A 21,937-nucleotide genomic window follows, 5' to 3' on the forward strand; every position below is an offset into this window, starting at 1 on the left:
TAAATAAAACTCTTCCTTATTCATTCATTGATGGACACCTTGGCTGGTTCCATAGTTTGGCTATGTGAATTGTGCTGCTATAAACATGAGTATGCATATATCATTGTAGTGTGAAGACTTTTAATTCTTTAGGACAAATACCAAGAAGTGATATAACTGGACCATATGGTGGTTCCATGCCTAGTCTTTTGAAGAATCTCCACACTGATTTCCATAGCAGTTGTACTAATTTATAATCTCACCAACAGTGTAAAAGTGTTCCTTTTTCTCCACATCCTCCCCAGCATTTATTATTATTTGTATTCTTGATGACTGTCATCTGACTGATGTGAGATGAAAACTCAGTATAGTTTTGATGTGCCTTTCCCTTATTGCTAATGATGAACATTTTTTCATATATTTATTGGCCATTTGTATTCTTTTTTGGAGAAGTGTCTGTTTAATTCATTTGCCCTTTTATTAGTGGGGTTATTTTGCTTATTAAAGTTTTTTCTATGCTTTATATATTCTAGATATTAATCCTATCAGAAGAGTAGCTAGCAAAGATTTTCTCCTATTCAGTAAGTTATCTCTTACATCTAATTGTTTCCTTTGCTAGAGATTTTATCATGCTACTCAGAAGGGCATGCAATTTAAAACTTATTAATTATTTATTTCTAGAATTTTTTCATTTAATATTCTCAGAGTATAGTTGACTATAAGAAACTGAAACCTCAGGAAACAACTATGGTAAAGGAGGACTATTGTATAGCCTTCTTGAATTTGAATTTTGTTTTTTTCAACTTGCATATGAGGCTGGTTTTATTTCTATTCCCTAAAACAGTTAGAAAACCAAAGTTATAATAGAGAAATGGAAAGAAAGTGCTCTGTGTGATTTAAATAAAAGCTATCCAAGTGTCCTCATCCCCTTTCTCTTCCCTTCCTCAAAGGAAAGGTACAGAAATGTCCTTCATGTTGTCTAGAAAAATGTATTGAGGGAACATACGCAGACGTTGCCGTCACATCTTGCCACCCTTTGGCAATGTTCTGTTTTAGTTCCTGTAGTGAATTGATTCCAAGTTTCCGCTTGATCTCTGCTAGATGCTTCTCTTTTGCTGCTAACACCTGAGACAGAGTCTGGATTTCTTCTTCTACCTATGAGGAAGAGATTTGGGGGAGGAATATGGCAAAAGTTATTCAGTAAGTCAAAATTATTAGAGCAAAACTCTACTCAAAATTCCAGAGTGATTTAAAAATTGATTCATTTACCTGTCTTTTTAAAACATCATGTTGTTATACAAACAGGCTTCATGTTGTTATACAAACAGCTCTCTACAGAGCTGTTCTTTTCTCTCTGCAGGTAATTGTTCAAATTCCTATTGAGCTGTATCTGCTTTCTCCTCTCTCCCTGTAGTTCTTTACTTAGTTATCGCATGGTGGTTGAGAGCTGAAAACTCTTTCCAACAGATAATGCTCAATTCACTCCATACCTATTCTGCTGACCTGTGATGCAACCTGCCAGATAAAATAATTCTACACTATTTGAATGCCCACAAAATCTTCTATTTGTGTACAAAATCAAAATAACCTTCATTCCCCACTAAAACATGTACCACCAACCCACACCAGAATTCAACCTTCTTGTGTATTTCATGAGTTCATACTGGGTGTATCATTTTTCGTGACTGCCAAAGAAACTGCCATAATAAACAGCACTGCCTCCCACCGGGGCCTGTGGAGATCCTTTGTGGGTCAGGGACCCAAGACCATTCACCCATCGAGGGGCCGTGAACCAGTGATATGACTGGTGGGAAAGAGGTACTTAACTAATCATTCTCTCATCCAGAAGCTCAGTTTGAGAAATTGAGATAACAATGAAAGGAGAAGCTGAAAAGACTTGGAGGAAGAAGCTGCAGAAGCTAAAACTGTAAGCAGGTGCTACAAAGAAAAGAAAGAGTAGGAGAAAAGACTAAACCAAGAAATCAGAAAAAGGGTAGGCTCACACAGGGAAACACACCATATGGGAGAGAATTTGTTTTTTTGTCCTAGAAAATTGAAAAATTAGGTCCCTAAGGTATGCTTCTTACTATTCTAGACCTTTACAGAAATGCTTCCCTTAGCTTGCTGCAAAACCATACTCTCAGCCCTCACCAGCACACTTCTATGACCTCAAAGACAATACAACCTTTAACAACAACATACATAACTAAGTCAACTGTTTGCGCTGCTAATTAAATCTTAAGAGAACATGAAATTAAAAAATATAGTACTCAACAATGGAGAGAAGCATATATCAAACATGATGTGGACACCAAAAATAGAATACTCTAACCACTCGGCTCTTAAATGGCTTAATTGGAAGGTATGTCAAGAACAGACGATCTTCTATGCCTGTAGGAGATAGCTCAAGTATTGTACCAGTTTTGAAAGCTATATTTTAAGATTAATGCTGATGAAGTAGAATGTAAAAATGTAGCAGAAGGGGAGTAAATATGGTTCAAAATTGAGTAAATTGAATGATTTGCCCAAAGTCATCCAACAAGTAACACAGGAACCACAAATTCAACCTAGGTTTCCAGACTCCACTTCTCCATGATTTCAGAATGAGTGACTTAGTTTAAGCTCTGAAAGTACTTACAAATCTTTGCAATTAAACCCAGGGGCCTCATCGTGCACTCTTACCTTTCCAATACCTCTCTTTCCCCCAAACTCCAAATCCCCGGGTACTTCACATAGACCTATATGGTAAGCTTCCTACCCCTCACTTTTCTGAGGTACCAATTTCCCCTAATGAAACTTAGAAAAAAAAAAAATATACCACTGTGAACCTTCCTAACAATGCACAACCCAGTGCATTCCCTGCTTTTGTTGGTTAGCATGTGGTAAAATACAGCCCAACATTGCTACCATTCCTTAATTCCACACACACAATGACTTTAAAAGCATTAGAGAACATCATTAAGAATCTCTAGTGCAAATCAAAAATAACAAGTGAAAAAGGCATTACAAGGTTCTATTAATGGAGACTGTGGTACTTGGCATTAAGAACAGACATGTAAGGACTAGGGATATAGCCCAGTCATACACTGCCTGCCTAGCTTGTGAGAGGCTATGGGTTCAACACCTAGTAATGAAAAAGAGGGAAGGGAAGGAGAGGAAGAGCAGGCCTGTTGACCAGTGGAATAAAATTAAGCAAACTAGTTTTCAATAAAAGTGGCCAAGATAACTAGTGGGGAAAAAAATAGGTTTGTTTGTTTTTGTTTTTTGTTTTTTGTTTTGGTTTGTTTTTTATCCCCAATAAATATGACTTGGACAACTCAATTTCCAATTTCTTGGATAAAAGAATAAAATTGAGCACTTAACTCAGTTCATATACAAAAATTAACTCAAAATGGATCAGAAACCTAAATATAAAAACTAAGCCATATAACTCTCAAAATAAAACACCGAGGCAAATCTTTAAAACCTTGATTTAGGCAATGGTTTCTTAGATATGACTCATAAAGCACAAGCAACAAGGAAAAAATTAAATTAGACATCATCAAAATTAAAAACTGCTGTACTCCAAAATACATTATCATGAAATTAAAATGACAACTGACAAGTCAGGTGTAATCTGACTTGTAGGTCTGTAATCCCAGTGACTAGGGAGTTTAAAGTAGGAAGACTACAAGTTTAAGGCCAGCCTCAACAACTTGGCAAGATCCTGTCTCAAAAAGTATATTGTTGAGGGGCTGGGGTTATGGCTCAGTAGTAGAATGCTCACCTAGCATGCATGAGGCACTGGGTTCAATCCTCAGCACCACATAAAAATAAAATAAAGATATTGTTTCCACCTAAAACTAAAAAATAAATATTAAAAAAATAGTATATTGTTGGGCTGGGTTGTGGCTCAGCGGTAGGGCACTTGCCTAGCACACGTGAGGCACTGGGTTCAATCCTCAGCACCACATAAAAATAAATAAATAAAACAAAGGTATTGTGTCCAGCTACAACTAAAAAAATTTTTTAAAATTACATGGTTATATTGTGTACATGTACAAATATGTAACAATAAATCCCATCAATATGTACAACTACAATGCACCAATAAAATATGTAGAGGGAAAAAAAAGATCCTGTCTCAAATTAAAAATACAAAAAGGGCTGGGGATGTAGGTCAGTGGTAGAACACCTCTGGGCTCAACCCCTGTACCAAAAAAGAAAAGAAAAACTGACAGAATGGGCAAATTAAGTGCCTGGGAGTTAAATGTTATATATTACGATATGTCTGGTCTAGTATCCAAAATATATAAAGAAACTTACAGCTGAATAATAAAGACAAATAACCAGATTTAAGTGGGAAAGAGACTTAAGTAGACATTTCTTGCAAGAAGAAAAGATGATCAACATCAACAGAAATAACACTTTACATCCAGTAGGACTGCTATAACCAAAAAGACAGGCATAAACCAGTGTTGGCAAGGACAAAGAGAAACTGCAACCTTAGTTACTGTTGGTGGAAGATAAAACGATGCAGTTTGGCAGCAAAGCAGTTGGATGGTTTCTCAAAAATTTAAAAAAAAAAAGCTACCATATGTCCTGGCAGTTCTACTCCTAGGTATTTAACTAAGAGAACTGAAAACATATATCCCCAGAAAAACCCATATACAAGTGTTCACAGCAGTATTACTCTTAACAGTCCCAAGTGAAAACAACTAAATGTCCATCAACTGATGAATGGAAAGACAAACTGTGACCATGTAATGGAATACTGTTCAGCCATTAAAAGTCCTGGTATGTGTCACATGAGTGAACTTTGAAAACATTATACAAAGTAAAAGAAGCAATCATAAATGACCATGTGTTACATGATTTCATTTACATGCAACATTCAGAATAGGCAAATCTATGGGGAAAGAGATAATCACCAGGGGCTGGGGAGGGAGAATTGGGACTGACTGTTAAGGGGAACAGGTTTCTTTGTGAGATGATGAAAATGTTCTGGTATTGGCAGTGATGGCTGTACAACCTAGTGAATAAACATAGGCAAACCCCAAATTGTACACTTTAAAAGGTTGAATTTGATAGTATTTAAGTTATAGCTCAAAGTAGGAATAGAGTTGGAGAATATTATGCTAAGTGAAATAAGCCAATCTCAAAAAAATCAGAGACCAAATATTTTCTCTGATAAGTAGATGCTAATCCATATGGGGGTAGGGGCACATGGGATAAGTGGAAGAAGTTTGGATGGTGCATAGGGGAGGTCGGGAGGAGACAAAGGGGTAGGAAAGATGGTGGAATGATGGGCATTACTGCTCTAGGTACATGTATGATTGCACAAATGATGTGACTCTACTTCATGCACAACCCAAAGAAGTGAAAACTTGCTCCATTTGAGTACAATGAATCAAAGAGCTTCCTACTGTCGTGTATAACTGATGGGAACTAATAGATAGATAGATAGATAGATAGATAGATAGATAGATAGATAGATAGATTAAAATAAATAAAGAGCTGGGCACAGTGGCCCATGCCTGTAATCCCAACAGCTCAGGAGGCTGAGACAGGAGGATCACAAGTTCAAAGCCAGCCCCAGCAACTTCGTTTGGTGCTAAGCAAATCAGTGAGACCCTGTCTTTAAATAAAATACAAAATAGAGCTGGGGATGTGGCTCAGTGGTTGTGTGCTCCTGAGTTCAATCCCTGGGTCGCCCCTCCCAAAAAAAAAGAATACAGAAAAATAAAAGGGTTTTAAAAAAATATATCTATCGAAGTTTCTGCAACTATTTCAACCAGTTTTTTTCCAAATTGAAAATTATCCTTACTTAGAAGTGTAAATGATTTTTGTTGTATCTAATTATTATTATGACACAACCAAGAGGTAACAGTCATTGTATTCTGTCATGTCTCACAGACTTTGGGGAAGGTTTGGATAAACTTCTAAAAAAAGCATGAATCCTATACAAACAAAACAGGATGTGCCCAGGCATCAGAGTTCATAAAGGCTGAACTCTGAATATAGGCCTAAAGGCGGCTACCCTTCATTGTGTATGGCAACCTTGATCTTCACAACCTTGGATTAGGCTTCTGTCATATGATACTAAAGCACAAGAAACCACATGGGAAAAATAAATAAAGTTGACTTTATCAAAATTAAAAACTTCTTTGTTTCAAAGTGTGCAATCAAGTATAGCTCAGTGGTACAGTGCTTGTCCGGCATATATAAAGTGCTGGGTTCAATCCCAAGGGAAAAAAAAAAAAAAAAAAACCTTAGGTAATCCATAGAGTGGGGAAGATATTTACAAATCATAGACCCGATAACTTCATTTACTAAACAAAGTTATATAATCTATTTCAAGACCTAGACCTGTGTTTCCTCTCCCATTCATCATGATAACATTTGCTATTAAAATTAATAAAAATAATACACTGAGAGCTCAGTTGAGCTGTAGACATTAGGTGCCATTAATTATTTTTATTTTGATATAATACTGAGAGCTGGAAAGGATCTGGAAAAAATGATTGTTCATACACCATGAGAAACATTAGGAAGAGTATTTTGGCTATGTTGGTGTACATGGGAATATAAATAATTCTACTTCAAGGACTTTCTCTTAAAGAAATAATTAAAGAAGTGTATAAAGATCTATGTGAAAGTATTTTTATCAATTATTCATAATAGCAAAAAAAACCCAGAATGTTTATAAATGACAATATGCCCATCAACTAAAAATGAGCTTACAGAAATCAAAAATAAGATTGTGAAAGATTATTTATTGGTATGAAAAATATTTTGAAATTTAAGTAAGTGGGGAAAAGCTACAGATGTATATTCTAATGTTTTCTTAGAAGAGATTTCTAAAACAGGTTACAGCAATATATACCAAGAAAGTCAAGAAACTTAATCTAAAAACTTGACACTGTCGTTCATTACAATCTTCTTCATTTTTTAATGTTTCTATAATAAACATAACTTGTAGAAAAACTGGAAAGAAAAAAACAACTTAGGTAATCCTTTTTGTCTTTTTTAAAGTAACATTAGTCACATAATAATACTCATAATAATCCTCACCCTCCTCATAAGGCCTATGTCAATCTCCCTTACCCATTCTATCCCAGCCTTATTCATAAAACATTTTGGAAAGAAATGGATAGTACAAACAGCCAGACAAAGAAGGAAACTGGGCTTTGAAAGATAATATAAACCAGCTAGACCTAATTGACATACATAGAACTCTCCCCCACAAAACCATAGAATCCACATTCTTCTCAGTTACAAAAGGGAACATTCTCCAGGCAACAGCATAAGTCTTGATAACATTTAAGCTGTATGAGCACCTTCTCTAAATAATGAAATGAAATTAGAAATCAAAAACCAAAGGAAAATTCACAATTATGAAAAGTAACACACTGTTCAACCACCAGTAAGTTGAAGAAGAAATACAAAGGGAATTACAAAATATTTTGAGATGAATGAAAACAAAACCACAAGATACTAAAGCAGATGGATTGTAATGAAAAAAGTGTCCATGGGAGATATACACTTATCAATACCTATATTAAAAAAAAGAATAAAGATGTCAAATCAATACCATAAATTCACGACTTAAAGAGAAAAAAACAGTAAGCTAAATGCAAAGCTAACAGGAGGAAGAGAATAATAAAGACTAAAAAAAATGTAAAATAGAAAACAATGATGAATAAAGTTGAAGCTGATTCTTTAAAAAGATCAGCATGATTGAAAAAAATTAGCTAGACAGAAGAAGAAAGAGAAGATACAAAAAGTCTAAGTCAGAATTAAAGTGGGGCCATTATTAATCCTGCAGAAACAAATATTATAAAAGAATACTATGAACAATTATATGCAAAGTAGATAACCTAGATTAAATGGACAAATTCTTCAAAATAGAGAAATAATCAAAACCAATGCCAAAAGAAACAGAATAACTGATCAGACCTATAACATAAAAACAGATTGAATCAGGGATGGGGTTGTGGCTCAGTGGTAGCACACTTGCCTAGCATGTGTGAGGCACTGCGTTCGATTCTCAGCACTGCATATAAATAAATAATAAGGGTCCAACAACAACTAAAAAATAATTAAAAAACAAGAGATTGGATCAGTAATCAAAAACTTCTACTAAATATTTAAAAGATCAACACCAATTAAGGGGTCGGGGGATCTAGAAATACTTCCTAACTCAGAATAAGGGGCCAGCATTACCCTGATATCAACACCAGACAAAAATATCCCAGGAAAAGAAAACTACAACCAATATCTCTTATAAATATGGATGCAAGAGAATGTTCAACAAAATACTACCAAACCAAAACTAGCCACACATTAAAAAGACTATACAACATGACCAAATGGAACTTCTCTTAGGAACACAAGGATGATTCAACATATGAAAAAAAATCAATCATTGTAATATACCACATTAATAGAATGAAGGGAAAAACAAAATCATGATTATCTCATTAGGTACAAAACAAAAAACAAAAAACATGAGAAAACCCAAAACTCTTCTATGACCAAATAAAAAACACCAAAACAAACTCTTAGGAACACAAGGATGGAAAGAGGAAACTTCCTCAACATGGAAAAGTATACTTATGAAAAACTGATGGCTAGTATTATACTAGATGTTGAAATACTAAGATTATCCCAAGATCAAGATCAACACTCTACTTGACATTTTAGACAGAGCAATTATGCAAGAAAAATAAATAAAAGTTGCATAAACTAAAAAGAGAAAAACTACCTTTATTCACAGATGACATGATTTTATATACAGAAAACCCTAAAGAACCCACCAAAAAAAAATCTATTCATGCTCACAAACAAATTCAGCAAAGTGTCAGGATATCAGATCAACATTAAAATTTGATTGTATTTCTATACAATAGCAATGAACAACCTAAAAAGGAAACTTAAAAAATAATTCTAGGACCGAGGATAGAACTCAGCAGTAGAATGCTTGCCTCACATACATAAAGTTCTAGGGGTTGATCCCCAGAACCGTCTCCAAAAAAATTATATTTATGACTGCACACAAAAGAATAAAATTTTAAAAGAATAAAACAATAAAATGTTAACAGTAAAAGGATCAAATACATAAAAAAATTTAAAAGGAATAAACATAACTAAGGAAGTGTAAGTTGTACACAGAAAACTAAAAAACACTGCTAAATGAAATTAAAGATAAATGGTAAGACATTCTATGTTGATGGACTAAAGACTTAATATTGTTAAGGTAGCAATATACGCCGGGTGTGGTGGCACATGCCTATAATCCCAGTGGCTAGGGAGGCTGAAACAGGAAGATCACGAGTTCAAAGCCAGCCTCAGCAACAGCAAGGCACTAAGCAACTTACTAAGCAACCTACCCCCCTACAAAAAAGATAGCAATATTCACCAACTCAATCTAAAGATTCAATGCCAGCCCTATCAAAATTCCAATGGTATTTTTTTGTGGTGGAAAAGCAGCTTCTACTGGGAGCAGTGGTGAGTACCTGTAATTCCAGTGACTCTCGATGAAGGAGGATCCTGGGTTCAAAGCCACCCTCAACAATTTAGCAAGGCCATTATGCAACTTAGTGAGACTCTGTCTCAAAAAAATAAAATAAAAAAAGCTGGGGATATGGCTCAGTGATTAAGCACCTCTGGGTTCAATCCCTGGTACCAAAAAAAAGAAGAAGAAGAAGAAGAAGAGGAGCAGATTCTGAAGTCCATTTGTAATTCCAAGGGACCTGAATTACATTTTTTTAAAAGAAGAAAAGGTCAAGGATTCATACTTTGAGATTTCAAAACTTACTACAAAGCTATAGTAATCAAAAGAGCATAAAATTATTCTAAGAAGAAACATCTAGAGGAATGTAACAGAATTGACAGCTCAGAAATAAATTCATATATGGTTAACTGATTTTTGACAAAGATGCCAACAGCATTTACTGGAAAAGAATAGTCTGAGAAAACTAAACATCCACATGCAAAAAAATGAACTTGGAACCTGACCACAAACCACAGAGATTAACTCAAAATAAACAAAGGGCTTTAAATGTAAAAGCTAACACCATAAAAATATTAAAAGAAAACATAGGGGCAAATCTTTATGATCTGAGATTTGGAAATGAATTTTTATATATAACACCAAAACCACAAGCAACTAGAGAGGAAAAAAATTGGAATTCATCAAAAATTAACTTTTACATATCAAGAGATACTATCAAGAAAGTAAAAAGACAACCTACAAGACGGAAGAAAACATTTGACCACTGTGTATTTGATAAGGGTCTAGCATCCAGAATACATACACACACACACACACACACACACACACACACACACTCTCTCTCTCTCTCTCTCTCTTTCTCTCTCTCTCTCTCTCTCACACACACACACACACACACACACACTTACATATCCACAACAGACGACCAACCCAATTATTTAAATGGGCAAAGGACTTAAATAGACATTTCTCCAAGAGAGATAAATGGCCAATGAGCACATGAATAGATATCACTAGTCATTAAAGAAATTCAAATCAAAACCACAATGAGATACCACTTCACATCCACTAGGATGGCTATTAATGAAGGAAACAGAGACTAACATGTTACCAAGGAAGTGAACAAATGGCTGGTGATAATATAAAATGGTGTCACTGCTGTGGAAGTTTGGTGGTTCTCCAAAAATGTTAAAGGTGGAATCACCACATGACAAAGCAATTCCACTTCCAGGCATAACAAATATCTGTACATAAATGTTAAAAGCTCACTATTCACAATAATCAAAAGATAGAAACTACCCAAATGTCCATCGATAAATGAATGAAAAAACAAAATATGCTAGGTACATGCAATGGAATATTATTCAGCCATAAAAATGAAGTACTGACACATACTACAACATGAATAAACCTTGAAAACATTATGTTAAGCAGAAGAAACCAGATGTCACATATTGCATGATTCCATTTACATGAAATATCCAAAAAGCAGTTAAATCCATATAGGCACAAGCAGATCAGCTATTTCCAGGGGCTGAAAGAGTAACTGCTTAATGAGTATGAACGACTCCTTGGGAGCAAGAGAAAATGTTTGGAACTTGAAAGAAGTAATAGTGCACAACAGTGTGAATGCACTAAACGCTACTGAATTGTACACTTTTAAAACAGTTCTTTTTTTTCCAGTAGAAAAAAATGAATGGAATGCTCTACCACTAAATCACATCTCCAGTCCTTCTTATTGTTTTATTTTGAATCAGGGTTTTGCTAAGTTGACCAGTCTGACTTCAAACTTGCAATCCTCCTGCCTCAGCCTCCCAAGTCACTATGAATTTTTACAGGTGCACCACAATGCCCAGAAAAACAGTTAATTTTATGTTATGTGAGTTTTATAGAAGAAAGGAAGTTAGGAAAGAAGGAAGTTGGAATTTTGAAGTCAGGCAGAAAGCTGAAGGAAGGAAAGGAGGGAGGGAGGAATGGAGTTGGAGAGCAGAAGGTTCAGAGGTGCCAGTACCCACAACACAGGCAAGGACAGGGCAGTCACTGGTGTGGCTGAAGAACACAAGTATCAGTCTCAGCAATGTCCCTTAGGAGACTTGCTGGTATTGTTCCCACCCATTTCCTCCTCCACACACTACATCTCAGACCCACTTGACCTATATGTTTTATTATATAAAAACAAACTGGAATCATCCCCTTCAATCTCCTCTCCTGAAGCAAGACCTAATTTAAGCAATAAACACAAGGTGCTTTCTCTTCCCTGAAACTAACTGTAAACCAGTCCCACATGCTTTAGAGAAACAAGGAAATTGCATATTAAGTGCAAAACACCAGCTTATAAAAGGAATGGTTCTCCTTCACCTTTGCAAGTTCTCTTCTCAGCTCTTCTTGCTCCTCTTCTGAGAGGGTCTCTGTGGCACTGAGCGTGGCTGCAACATCTTCTCCTTCCTCGGGTACTGTGGGTGTCCTCAGCAGACCTTGGGGATAAAAAAAAGAAAGAGAAAAGTCTGGCAATTATGAAAGGTCAGTAGAATTCTCCTTTGGGTTGCTCCGCTAAACCGGCCAGAATAAAGTCAATTAGGTTAGAGCCACACATCACCTCTCTGTACCTTCAAATGACCTGGCTCTCCCAGTAAAAGACAAGAGTAAAGTCTGGGCTAACCACTAAAACCACCAACTTAGACTCTGCCAGAATATGAATTTAGAAAATACAAGCTTCTGCTAGCTTCTGCTCACATTCTCAGTCACCATACAGCTTGGACAGAGCAGAAGAGAGGCTGAGAATGGGATCTGCACAGGATAAGATGCTACATTAGCAAATCAGCATAAACGATATGAAAGATTTTAGCCCCTGGAAGAAGACTGTACACATCGTTAGCTTCCTGTGATGATCAAACCCAACATTCAGAAACCTCAGGGATGGGGAGGTAGCTCAGTGGTAGAGCACTTGCCTAGGATGTGTGAGGTCCTGGGTTCCATCCCCAGCACCACCCAAAGAAAAGAAAAACAGTGAAGAATCAACCATGGGATGAACTTAAAGCCCTGAAGAAATTCTATTCCTTCCATTTCTTTCCTTGTAGCTCAGGGTTAGAGTACTCTTGAGTTCAATCCTCAGTACAAGGGATCCAGATACTCTTTAAAAAGCATACATACAAATACACGCACACACACACACAAAAACACAGACTTTTCACATTATTTAAAGCCAAATCAGTTGCACCCATCCCCCTGGAACAGAGCCCACTAGACGAGCTCTGTATCTGGATCATGGCCAGGAAGGCAGCTGCCCCTCTGCTCTCCCCTGTCTTCTTGCTCAATTCTCATCCAAAGGCGAAGATGAGGCCAGCAAGATCCTAAACCTTAAGTGCAAAATGGAAGTGAGCACCAAAAAACTCAATACAAATAATATTGTAATGCAGTTTTAAAATCAAAATTAATTCAAAAAATCCATGACAAACAAAATACCCAAATTTAAATAGGATCCGTACTGCTGATTTTCTCCTCTTGCCTCGGGCTCCCAAATGGCTCTACATGGACAGCACTGTTACTGACCATGATTTTAAAATTTTAATATTCTGTCCATCAGAGATTTTGTTTGCATTAAGTTTGATGTTTTAAAAACACTGTATTAACATATCTGATTGTTGAGTTTTGGGCACCCACTTAAACATCTCCACCTGAAGCAAGCACTCACGGGCCTCCTGCTTACCCAGACTATGGTCCACCCACCCGTTCCCATGTTGCAGATTTGAGATTTCATGGTTTTCTGTAGCAGCAATTTTTTTTTTTTTTTTTGCATGGAGGACCAGAGGAAGCTTCCCTCTGTTTCTATTCTCCCTTTTCTGCCAGTGAGTGTCATAGCTGCTGCATTTTTCCCCTACCACCTTCCACTCCCATGTCTGAGAAGGGATTGTTCAGTCCTATCATCATGTGGCACCTGCCCAAAGCAAGATGCCAGGCAGCAGATGAAGGACTTAACAGGCAGGCAGGCAGTCAGGCAGAGAGGAAAAAGAGCTATAATGTTGAAAAAGCTGCCTTCATCACGGCAAACATGAGAAAAGTAAAGGAGCCAACGTGACAATGTGTATGAACATTGCATACACATTACAGAGGGACCTGATAGTCTCTGTTGTATAATAACTGTTTAGTAACAAGAGTCACCAAGGTGAAGTACCCAAATAGTGCCTACCTGGAAGGTGTTTACAGAATTGTTAATACAAATAAAACAATTCCAAAACCACAAATTGGACTGACAAATAGAATATGAACAAGCTCTCAAATGCACACACGGTACTTCAAATGTATGATCAGCCAGTAGAAGAGCTCAATGAATAATGGCTTCTGTACATTTCCTCTAAAATATCCTGAATGGACTACTTAAGTAACATTTCCATTATAGAAGTCAGATCATGTTACTCTCCACTTGAAATCTTCCAGCAGTTTCTTATTGTTTTAGCCTAGCCCCTTAGGTCGCACCCAGGCCTTTACCAGATGCCATCTCCTGCTTCCTGGCATTGGCACCTCTTACAACAATGCCAGCCAAACCAAACTGTGAAGAGGCACTGTGCCCTGTACTGTCAGAAACCACTTCCGAGATCTGTGTGCACTTGGAAATTCACCCTCCACGTCAGACTGTGTGACAAAGGGAGTATGAGATTGAGGATAGGAGGCAAACACACAAGGAGCCATCAGATATGGCAGTACAGAAAGAACTAACAGAACTGCCTATAAACAATACTTTTCTTTTATTATTTTTTTTTAGTATATGTGCAGCCAAAACAAACACTAAACATTATTTTAATGCTCTACTCAGAGCTCCCAAGTTCTCAACTACAACAGGAGCCCAAAACAAAATAAGAAAAAATTCAGGTGCTAAGCCATGTCTTAAAACAGAAAAAACTCTCCCATGCTTTTGAATAAACAATACTTTTCAAATCAACTTCAAGGGGTAAATATATTATCTAGCTGCTAATGATGTTTTATATGTACTGCCCAATTCAGGAAGACTGTAAAGGGATTCAGATATAGGTTGAGCACTTCTAATCTGGAAAACAAAACTCGATGCTCAAAAAGCTACTGAATTTTAAAGCATGCATGATTTTAGATTTTCAAATTAGGGATGCACAATTGGTGAAGTCTATGCAACCCAAAATCCTAAAAACTCCAAAATCTGAAATACTCTGGCCCCAAGAATTTCAAATAAGGAATACCCATATTTACCTATGTATTATTTAAATATTCCATTAGGCTACCAAGGAAAACAAAGAGGTGGTATTATTCATATTTGGTTCAGGACCACCTAGATAACATGGAAACATATTTGGCATCTAAGAAGCTGGTAATGGCCAGGTGTGGTGGCAGACACTTGAAATCCTGACTATTTGGGAGACTGAGGTAGAAGGATTGCAAGTTAGAGGCCAGCCTGGGAAACTTAGGAAGACCCTGTCTCAAAAATAAAAAGGGCTGGGATGTAGCACAATGGTAGAGTATCCCTGCGTTCAGTTCCCAGTACCAGGAGGAAAAAAGAGATGAGAAATGATGTGTTCTGCTTTTCCCACAGGAGCCTGTAGGTGGCAGCAAATCATCAATATTTTTGAAGGTTTGTTTTTAGATAATCAGCTGGAAAAAGAAAATGAAAATAAAGAACATTTAAAAAAAAAAAAAAAAACAGAATGGTAGATCCCAAATAACCAAAATAACCAGCAAAATGTGCCTCAGGAGTGTTACTAACCATACATACCAACACACGTGCATCCTATTTATATCCAAATCTGAGCTAAAGAGTCCAAAAACATTCATTTACCTGCAACGTTTCTGTAAGGTGGGGAAAACTACCACCATTTACAGATGAGGAAACAAAAGTTCACAGGGGAGAAGTAACTTGCCCAAGCTCACACACCTGAATGAGTGGTGGAGTTAGGGTTTTGAACACAGTCAGTCTGATTTGAAAACAGATGTTTCAATTCACTGATGTGAAAACACATAAGACACAAGTAGGAAGCTGGCAGCCAGGCTTGGAAGATATCTGGAAGCAATAATAATAAAACTAAAAACATAAAAGACTCTGGCAACTAGATCAAAACCAGTCTTCATCACTTCCAACTCTATGGTTTTCAAATTTGCCTTATGTATTTTCTCAATATTAGCTTGCTTCCTATGTGCTCAGTAATACCTCAATATCTAAGATGGAAGAAGAATCTAGCTTACAAGCCAATTTCACATTCAACATGAGAGGTGAGAAATGAGGATATTTTAAAGTATTGCTTAAAACTATAAATAATCCAAAAATAAACTTACTTATTAATTTTAATGTTTCTTCTCAGAATCTGATGGAAAGCTGTTTTTAAATGATGGGGCAGGGAGGGGACTGGGGATGTAGCTTAGTGGTAAGAGTGCTTGCCTAGTATTCAAGAAGCCCTGGGTTAAATCCGCAGTACCCCCTCCTTCCCCCCCCCCCAAAAAAAGATGAAGGGGGTAATTAACATTAGTATAATATTTATTGAAGTTTAATACACCAGCTACTCTGAGGGGACATTTTTACATGGGCAAAGATTCTTTGCTTGACCAAACTTCAGTCAGGCCTTTGAACTCTTCCTAGGCTCATCTGTGCACTTTCTTGTAAAATCTAGTTTTAGCAAAAGAACCCTGCTAAGTCAGTTTAGCCAGAATCCACATCCTTGATATCTGATTTACCTTGACATCTGATTAGGTGCCTCATCCTCCAACACCCGCAGCCTTCAGCAAGAATCCTGTTGGGTTGGTTTAGCCAGAACCTGCTTTACCCCTAACCTCTTAGTGATTTTTTCCATCCACAGACCCCCACGCTATAATAATAATATATATAATAATAAATGACTATAAATTCCCATTTGCCCAGGCTGAATTCAGAGTGGAGCCAGTCTCCCTCCCCCAGTATAAGACCCCCCAGTGCAATGGTCCCTACATCTACCTTGATGGTCTTGGATAAAGTCTTTCACACTGTGCTTTAAAACAAGTATCACTGAATATTTTTTCTCTAACATGTAGTCTCATTAAAACAGAAAAACCTTACAACCATTCATCACCTGATGAGAGGACTACTATTTATTTCTACCAGAAACCTGAGATCCCCTGAGGGTATATAATTTACCCAGATTCACAGAAGCAAGATAAAAACTGAGGGTCCTCCTGACACTTAAACTCTTGCCTTTCACATTTTTTTCTTAGACATATACCTTTTTGTCTATGTGTACTCCCCAATTCAGGAAGAATCTAAAGGGATTCAGATACAGGTTGAGCACTCCTAATCTGGAAAACAAAATTTGATGCTCAAAAAGCTATTGAATTTTAAAGCCTGCATAAAGGAAACAGGGCCAATTCTTTCTCCACAGAGACTCCACATTACATCACTGGTGTTATGGTTTGGATGTGAGGTGTCCCCCAAAAGCTCATGGGTGAGACCATGAGAGAGGGTTCAGAGGGGAAATGATTGGATTGTGAGAGTCTTTCACCCAGTCGGTGAATTAATCTCCCTACTAGGGATTAATTGAGTGGTACCTGAAGTGGTAGAGTGTGCTGGAGGAGGTGGCCATTAAGGGCGTAGCTTTGAGGTACATATTTGTATCTGGTAAGTGGAGACCTCTCTCTCTCCTTCCTCATAACCATGTGAGCTGCTTCCCTTTGCCACCCTCTTCTGCCATGATGTCCTCACCTTGAGCCCCGAGAAATGGAGCTAGCTGTCCATGAACTAAGACCTCTGAAACTATGAGCCCTCAAATAAACTCTTCCTCCTCTACAGTTGTCCTAGTTGGGTCTTTTAGTCACAGCGGCAAAAAAGCTGACTGAAACAACTGGTCTGAAAGTACCAAGAGCCTGAAATCGGTGACCCCGTGTCCCATCAAGTCATCATTTGTGGCCCATCTTCAACTCCACCCATGTGTCCTTTGAAGTGTTTAAGTGGGGGAAGTGACCAGTGTATCCTCTAGAAAGTCCCTCTAGCAACAGGGTGGCTGGTGGCCTGCACTGAGAAGAGCCTTAAGCTCACACACAGATGACTATTGGATGTGCAGGTGAGAGCCCCACACTCTGGGGAGCAAGGATGAAGGATAAGACATGGGGCACCAGTCTTAAGATATCTTTCTATGTTTTACATCTCTGAGCTTGAGAGGCACTGTACGACTGTTTGGCCAACCAAGCCTGTGACTCTGCTCTCTATCACCTGAAAATTGGTGTGAGTGGTTTAGAAATCCCCAGATCTACTTACAGACCTCTCACTTAAGAAGGACTACTAACACAAACAATGTGTGAAGAAAATAAACAGCACAGGCATAGAGGATTCCCAGATAAAAAGCAATTCAGGCAAGTGAGACAACAAATGTAAAGGCATTCTAGGAAAACCTCAACTTTCTTACTTCAAAAAAATTATGCCAGTGTCAGGGTACGTATCTAAATAAATCTAAAAAAGACTTTTTACTACATGTGAAATTACAATTTTTAAGTGGCAAGAAAGTATTGATTCTTGGTTTAAATTGCCAACATCTTTTGCCTTTAAATAAAACACAAAATAACAGAACAGCATAAGATCCTGAGGTCTTAGATTTGATCAAATGCAAAACTTGTGAGCACTTGGGGGTCATCTGAGGAAGACAGGGTCTTTAAGCTTTTGGCTTGGTGGGAGCCCCTGGGAGCAAATGTGATGGGCAGGAGGAAAGCAGGCCAGCCTGAGAGGACAATGAAAAGAGTTCAGAGAATGGAAGATAATCCAGTTCTAGACTATAAAGTCCTGACATCACTCCCTTATCCTTTCATCTTAGAACTCACAGTGCCTACAGCCAGGTGCAGAGAGGCGTACGCCTATAATCCCAACGGCCTGGGAGGCTGAAGCAGGAGGACAGTGAGTTCAAAGCCAGCCTCAGCAACTTAGCAAGGCCCTAAGCAACTCAGCAAGGCCATCTCTAAATAAAACATAAAAAAAAGGATGGGAATGTAACTCAGTGGTTAAGCACCCTTCAATTCAATCCCCAGTACCTCCTCCCCCCACCAAAAAAAAAAACCCTCAGTTTCTGCCTAGAACAGAACAAATGTTAATAAAGACTTTATTTGAACTGACTTATTGGATTCAAGATTCAAAACAGGTGTCTCTCTTCCTATGCATAACCACCTATTCGCCACATACCTCTGCAAATCTCAACCAAGGAAAACAGCACAGTCTTTTCTATACATTCCAGGGCCCTGCACTCACACCAGGAGCGGGAGCCTAGTGCGCACCATGCACCTCTGCTTGGCGCTGTGGGTACAGCCCCGGTCCCCCATGTGTGGGCCACACACCTGAACGGCTTTCAGTTCATCTCTGACTTTCATCCCAATTGCTTCCCTTCAAGACTTTGTACAATGATTAAAACTTTTTTTAGCCATTTTCATAAAACGTTAGATCTGAATAGAACTGGAGGTCATTTAACTTAAACCCTTCCTTGTATAAAGATGATGAAACTGGGGAGAGAGATTTTTTTTTTAAAGAATAGAAAAAGACAAGCATAAGCTTTGAAATTAGATGGTGCCATGGATTGCAATGTGTCCCGTTCAAAGACACTCTGCTTCCTAACTCCTGGAACCTGTGAACGTGAAAAAGCCATTTTGGAAGCTGGTCTTTGCAGACATCATCAGGTTAAGGTGAGGTCATTCTGGACTTGGGTGGGCAACAATCCAACAGTTGGTATCCTTATCAGATCCATGAGAAGACATTTCACAGACTTGGGGAGAACAACCTGTGACAGCGGAGGCAGAGACAGGTGGCTGGCAGCCACCAAAAGCTAGAAGAGGCAAGGAAGGATCCCTTAGAGGGAGCATGGCCCTGCAGACACACTGATTTTGGACTTTGATCCTCCAGAACCATGTGACAATCAATTTCTCTTGTGTTAAGCCTCCCAGTTTGTGGCACTGTGTTAGAGGAGCACTAGGAAACACAGATGGAAAAGAATATAAAAACTGACTCGGTCAGTCAGTAGCTGGGTGACCTCTGACCACATGTTCATCCTCAAGAGGCCCACAGTCCTTACCCCTGAAAAGTGGACACACAGGACTTGTTTCTCCCACTATCCCATGCACCATCGCTCATCCCAGGCCTCTCTCCCCCAAACTCCCATCACTCTTCAGTCCCCTCACCTCGCACCTGCCCATTCCATATCCCTTCCACTAAGGACAGTTCTCAATCATGGTCTCATTTGGCATCTCCAAGGTATCTGACAATGAGTTCCAGTCTGAAATCCCTGTTCCCCTGAAATTCCAGTCCACCCAACCTCCCTGGGTTTTTTCTGCCTATTCTCTGAGGTGTCACTTCATCTCAATGTTCAAGTATCTATTTCACTCATCACCTCCAACCCCATTATTCCTGACTCACTTAAGGTTCTCACCATTTCCTGCTTAGATTTTGCCCCCACGTGCCTTACTGGTCTCCATTCCCTGAAACACATTTATCACCCAGCCTCCAGAGTGAGCTTCACTCTACAGTAGGCATCTGACCTAAATGCTCCTTGACCTAAATCATTCCTTGGCTTCCTACCTTCAAGTAAATTGAGCTCATTGCTCTTGGAACTTTCCTGCTATTGCCCTCTCCCACCACATTTTCCAATCCAAAGTTCATCCAGGGAGATGCAATTTGGGGTTCTTTTAAAGAATATATTAGTATGCATAAACCTACCTCCCATACTTGTTTGGGGTCCATTTTTTATTATGATAAAACATATAACATAAGATGTAACATTTTAACCATTTTAAGTGTCCAATTCGGTGGCATTAATTACATTCACAATGCTGTACAACCACCTCTTTTACTCAACATGCTTTGTGTCGTTGCACATATTACTTCTCTACCTGAAAAATCCCTTTTTCTGACTCTCACTCATTTCCATGTTTTAAGTGGTCTTGCTCCTGGAGGATTTTCCCTGGACCCTGGGATCTGAGCTGAGAAGCCAGCCCTGGTTCTGGGTACAGTAACCTCTGAGTAGTATCTACTGTACTAGAACCTGGACCAAACAGAGCAATGCTTGGCTTCTGTGTTCCAGTTCCATACCTGTAGCCCCAGTACCATCTCTGACGCACAGTGCCCAGCACACAGGAGATGTTCAGAAACACTCTCCAAAAAAATGAATTAAAAGAAGATACACAGTTCAGTCAGAGGGAAATATAAGAACCCAGCCTGGCTTCACTATCTATCATATATTTTGAGACTTTTATTTATGCATTGCATTCTCTCTTAACTGCTTTTTACCAACCGAGGCTTTCCTATTTAAAACAGACATAAACTGTCACTTTGCTAAAGCAATAAAACCTCTATCTCATATTTCATCTATCCAAAGACTTACTATTTGGACAGGCCGCCTCCCTTCGTGTTACAGAGAAGTGTGTACAAGGCAAAGGCACCATGGTTACACAGGTGGGGCACAAGTGACATTACAGAAGGAGGGCTATATCAGCTGCTCCCAAGAAGGTTCAACTAGGAGGAAAGAAGATGCCAAAAAAAAAAAAAAAAAACAGCCTAAGGTATCTGACATCTGGTCAGAGTGTTAACCCATCTACTCAAAAAAGAATTTGTTGATGTATAATTAAGTGTTCAACATGTCTTTAGAAAATAAAATTGTAGGGGCTGGGGATATAGCTCCACTGGTAGAATGCTTGCCTCACAGGCACAAGGCCCTGGGTTCAATCCCCAGCACCGCCAAAAAAAGAAAACTGCATACCCCATGTCTTACACAGTCTTCAAAGAGGCAACAGTGGCTTTAAGATAAGAGACTGAATAAGAAATTTAGTCTCTAGGATTGTTTTATTTTATCACAAACAGGAAATACACACCTTTTTAGACCAAGAAACAGAGAAAGAGATACTATAGAGTTTGAAGTGTCTTTAGTAGCAATACCCCAAACGTCACAAGTTAAAGCTGCGAAACCCCACAGGTCTGTGTTTGGGGCTCCTGCTTTCTGCACCTTGCTCTTTGTTTATGGATGTAATGAAACCCCAGGAGAGGTGGGGGAAAACATGAGGGTCCCCACACCAAGGTGTTCTCTTCAGTGAAGATGGGCTTCTCGGATGTGCACCGGGTTTTGAGTCAGAATTCGCTCTGTGCTGGAAACCCTACCCTGGGTCGCATCAGGACCTCCACACACTAGACACCAGTACCAGCCCCACATCTATACCAGGTGTGACAACCAAATGCTCTCCAGGGGGCAAAAGTGCCCCAGGCAAGGACCACTGACTTAGGGCAAGGGACATCTGAAGATCCATGCAGCTGATCACCTTCCAAAGGTGGTGATGCAGAAGCAAGGGCCCTAGGAACTTGGGATTCTCAAGGCTGTCATTTCCCCATTATTTGTCCATGGTGAGAAGAGGAAAAACCTGAGGGAGGAAACCGAGTCACTGTAAAGCAGGGAACAGCGAAGCTGAGAAAACTCAATCTGCTCCATCTGGGGCAGATCCGGGAACCTTAAGAGCTTA

The 21,937-nt window shown here is 38.6% G+C and overlaps 1 protein-coding gene across 14 annotated transcripts in view; it reads right to left on the minus strand.

The window, feature by feature from the left end:
* Tpd52 (tumor protein D52) overlaps window positions 1-21,937 on the minus strand; it is a 107,364-nt gene that overhangs the window by 17,304 nt on the left and 68,123 nt on the right. For all 14 annotated transcript variants that reach the window (XM_048783099.1, XM_048783096.1, XM_015485898.2 and 11 more), the window contains 2 exons: window positions 11,834-11,949; window positions 986-1,134 (listed from right to left, as the gene is read on the minus strand). In XM_048783099.1, the coding sequence (XP_048639056.1) occupies window positions 986-1,134; window positions 11,834-11,949 (265 nt within the window). The remainder of the gene's footprint in view (window positions 1-985; window positions 1,135-11,833; window positions 11,950-21,937) is intronic.

Source organism: Marmota marmota, unplaced genomic scaffold (genome assembly GCF_001458135.2).
Source record: "Marmota marmota marmota unplaced genomic scaffold, marMar, whole genome shotgun sequence".
NCBI classification, from domain to species: domain Eukaryota; kingdom Metazoa; phylum Chordata; class Mammalia; order Rodentia; family Sciuridae; genus Marmota; species Marmota marmota.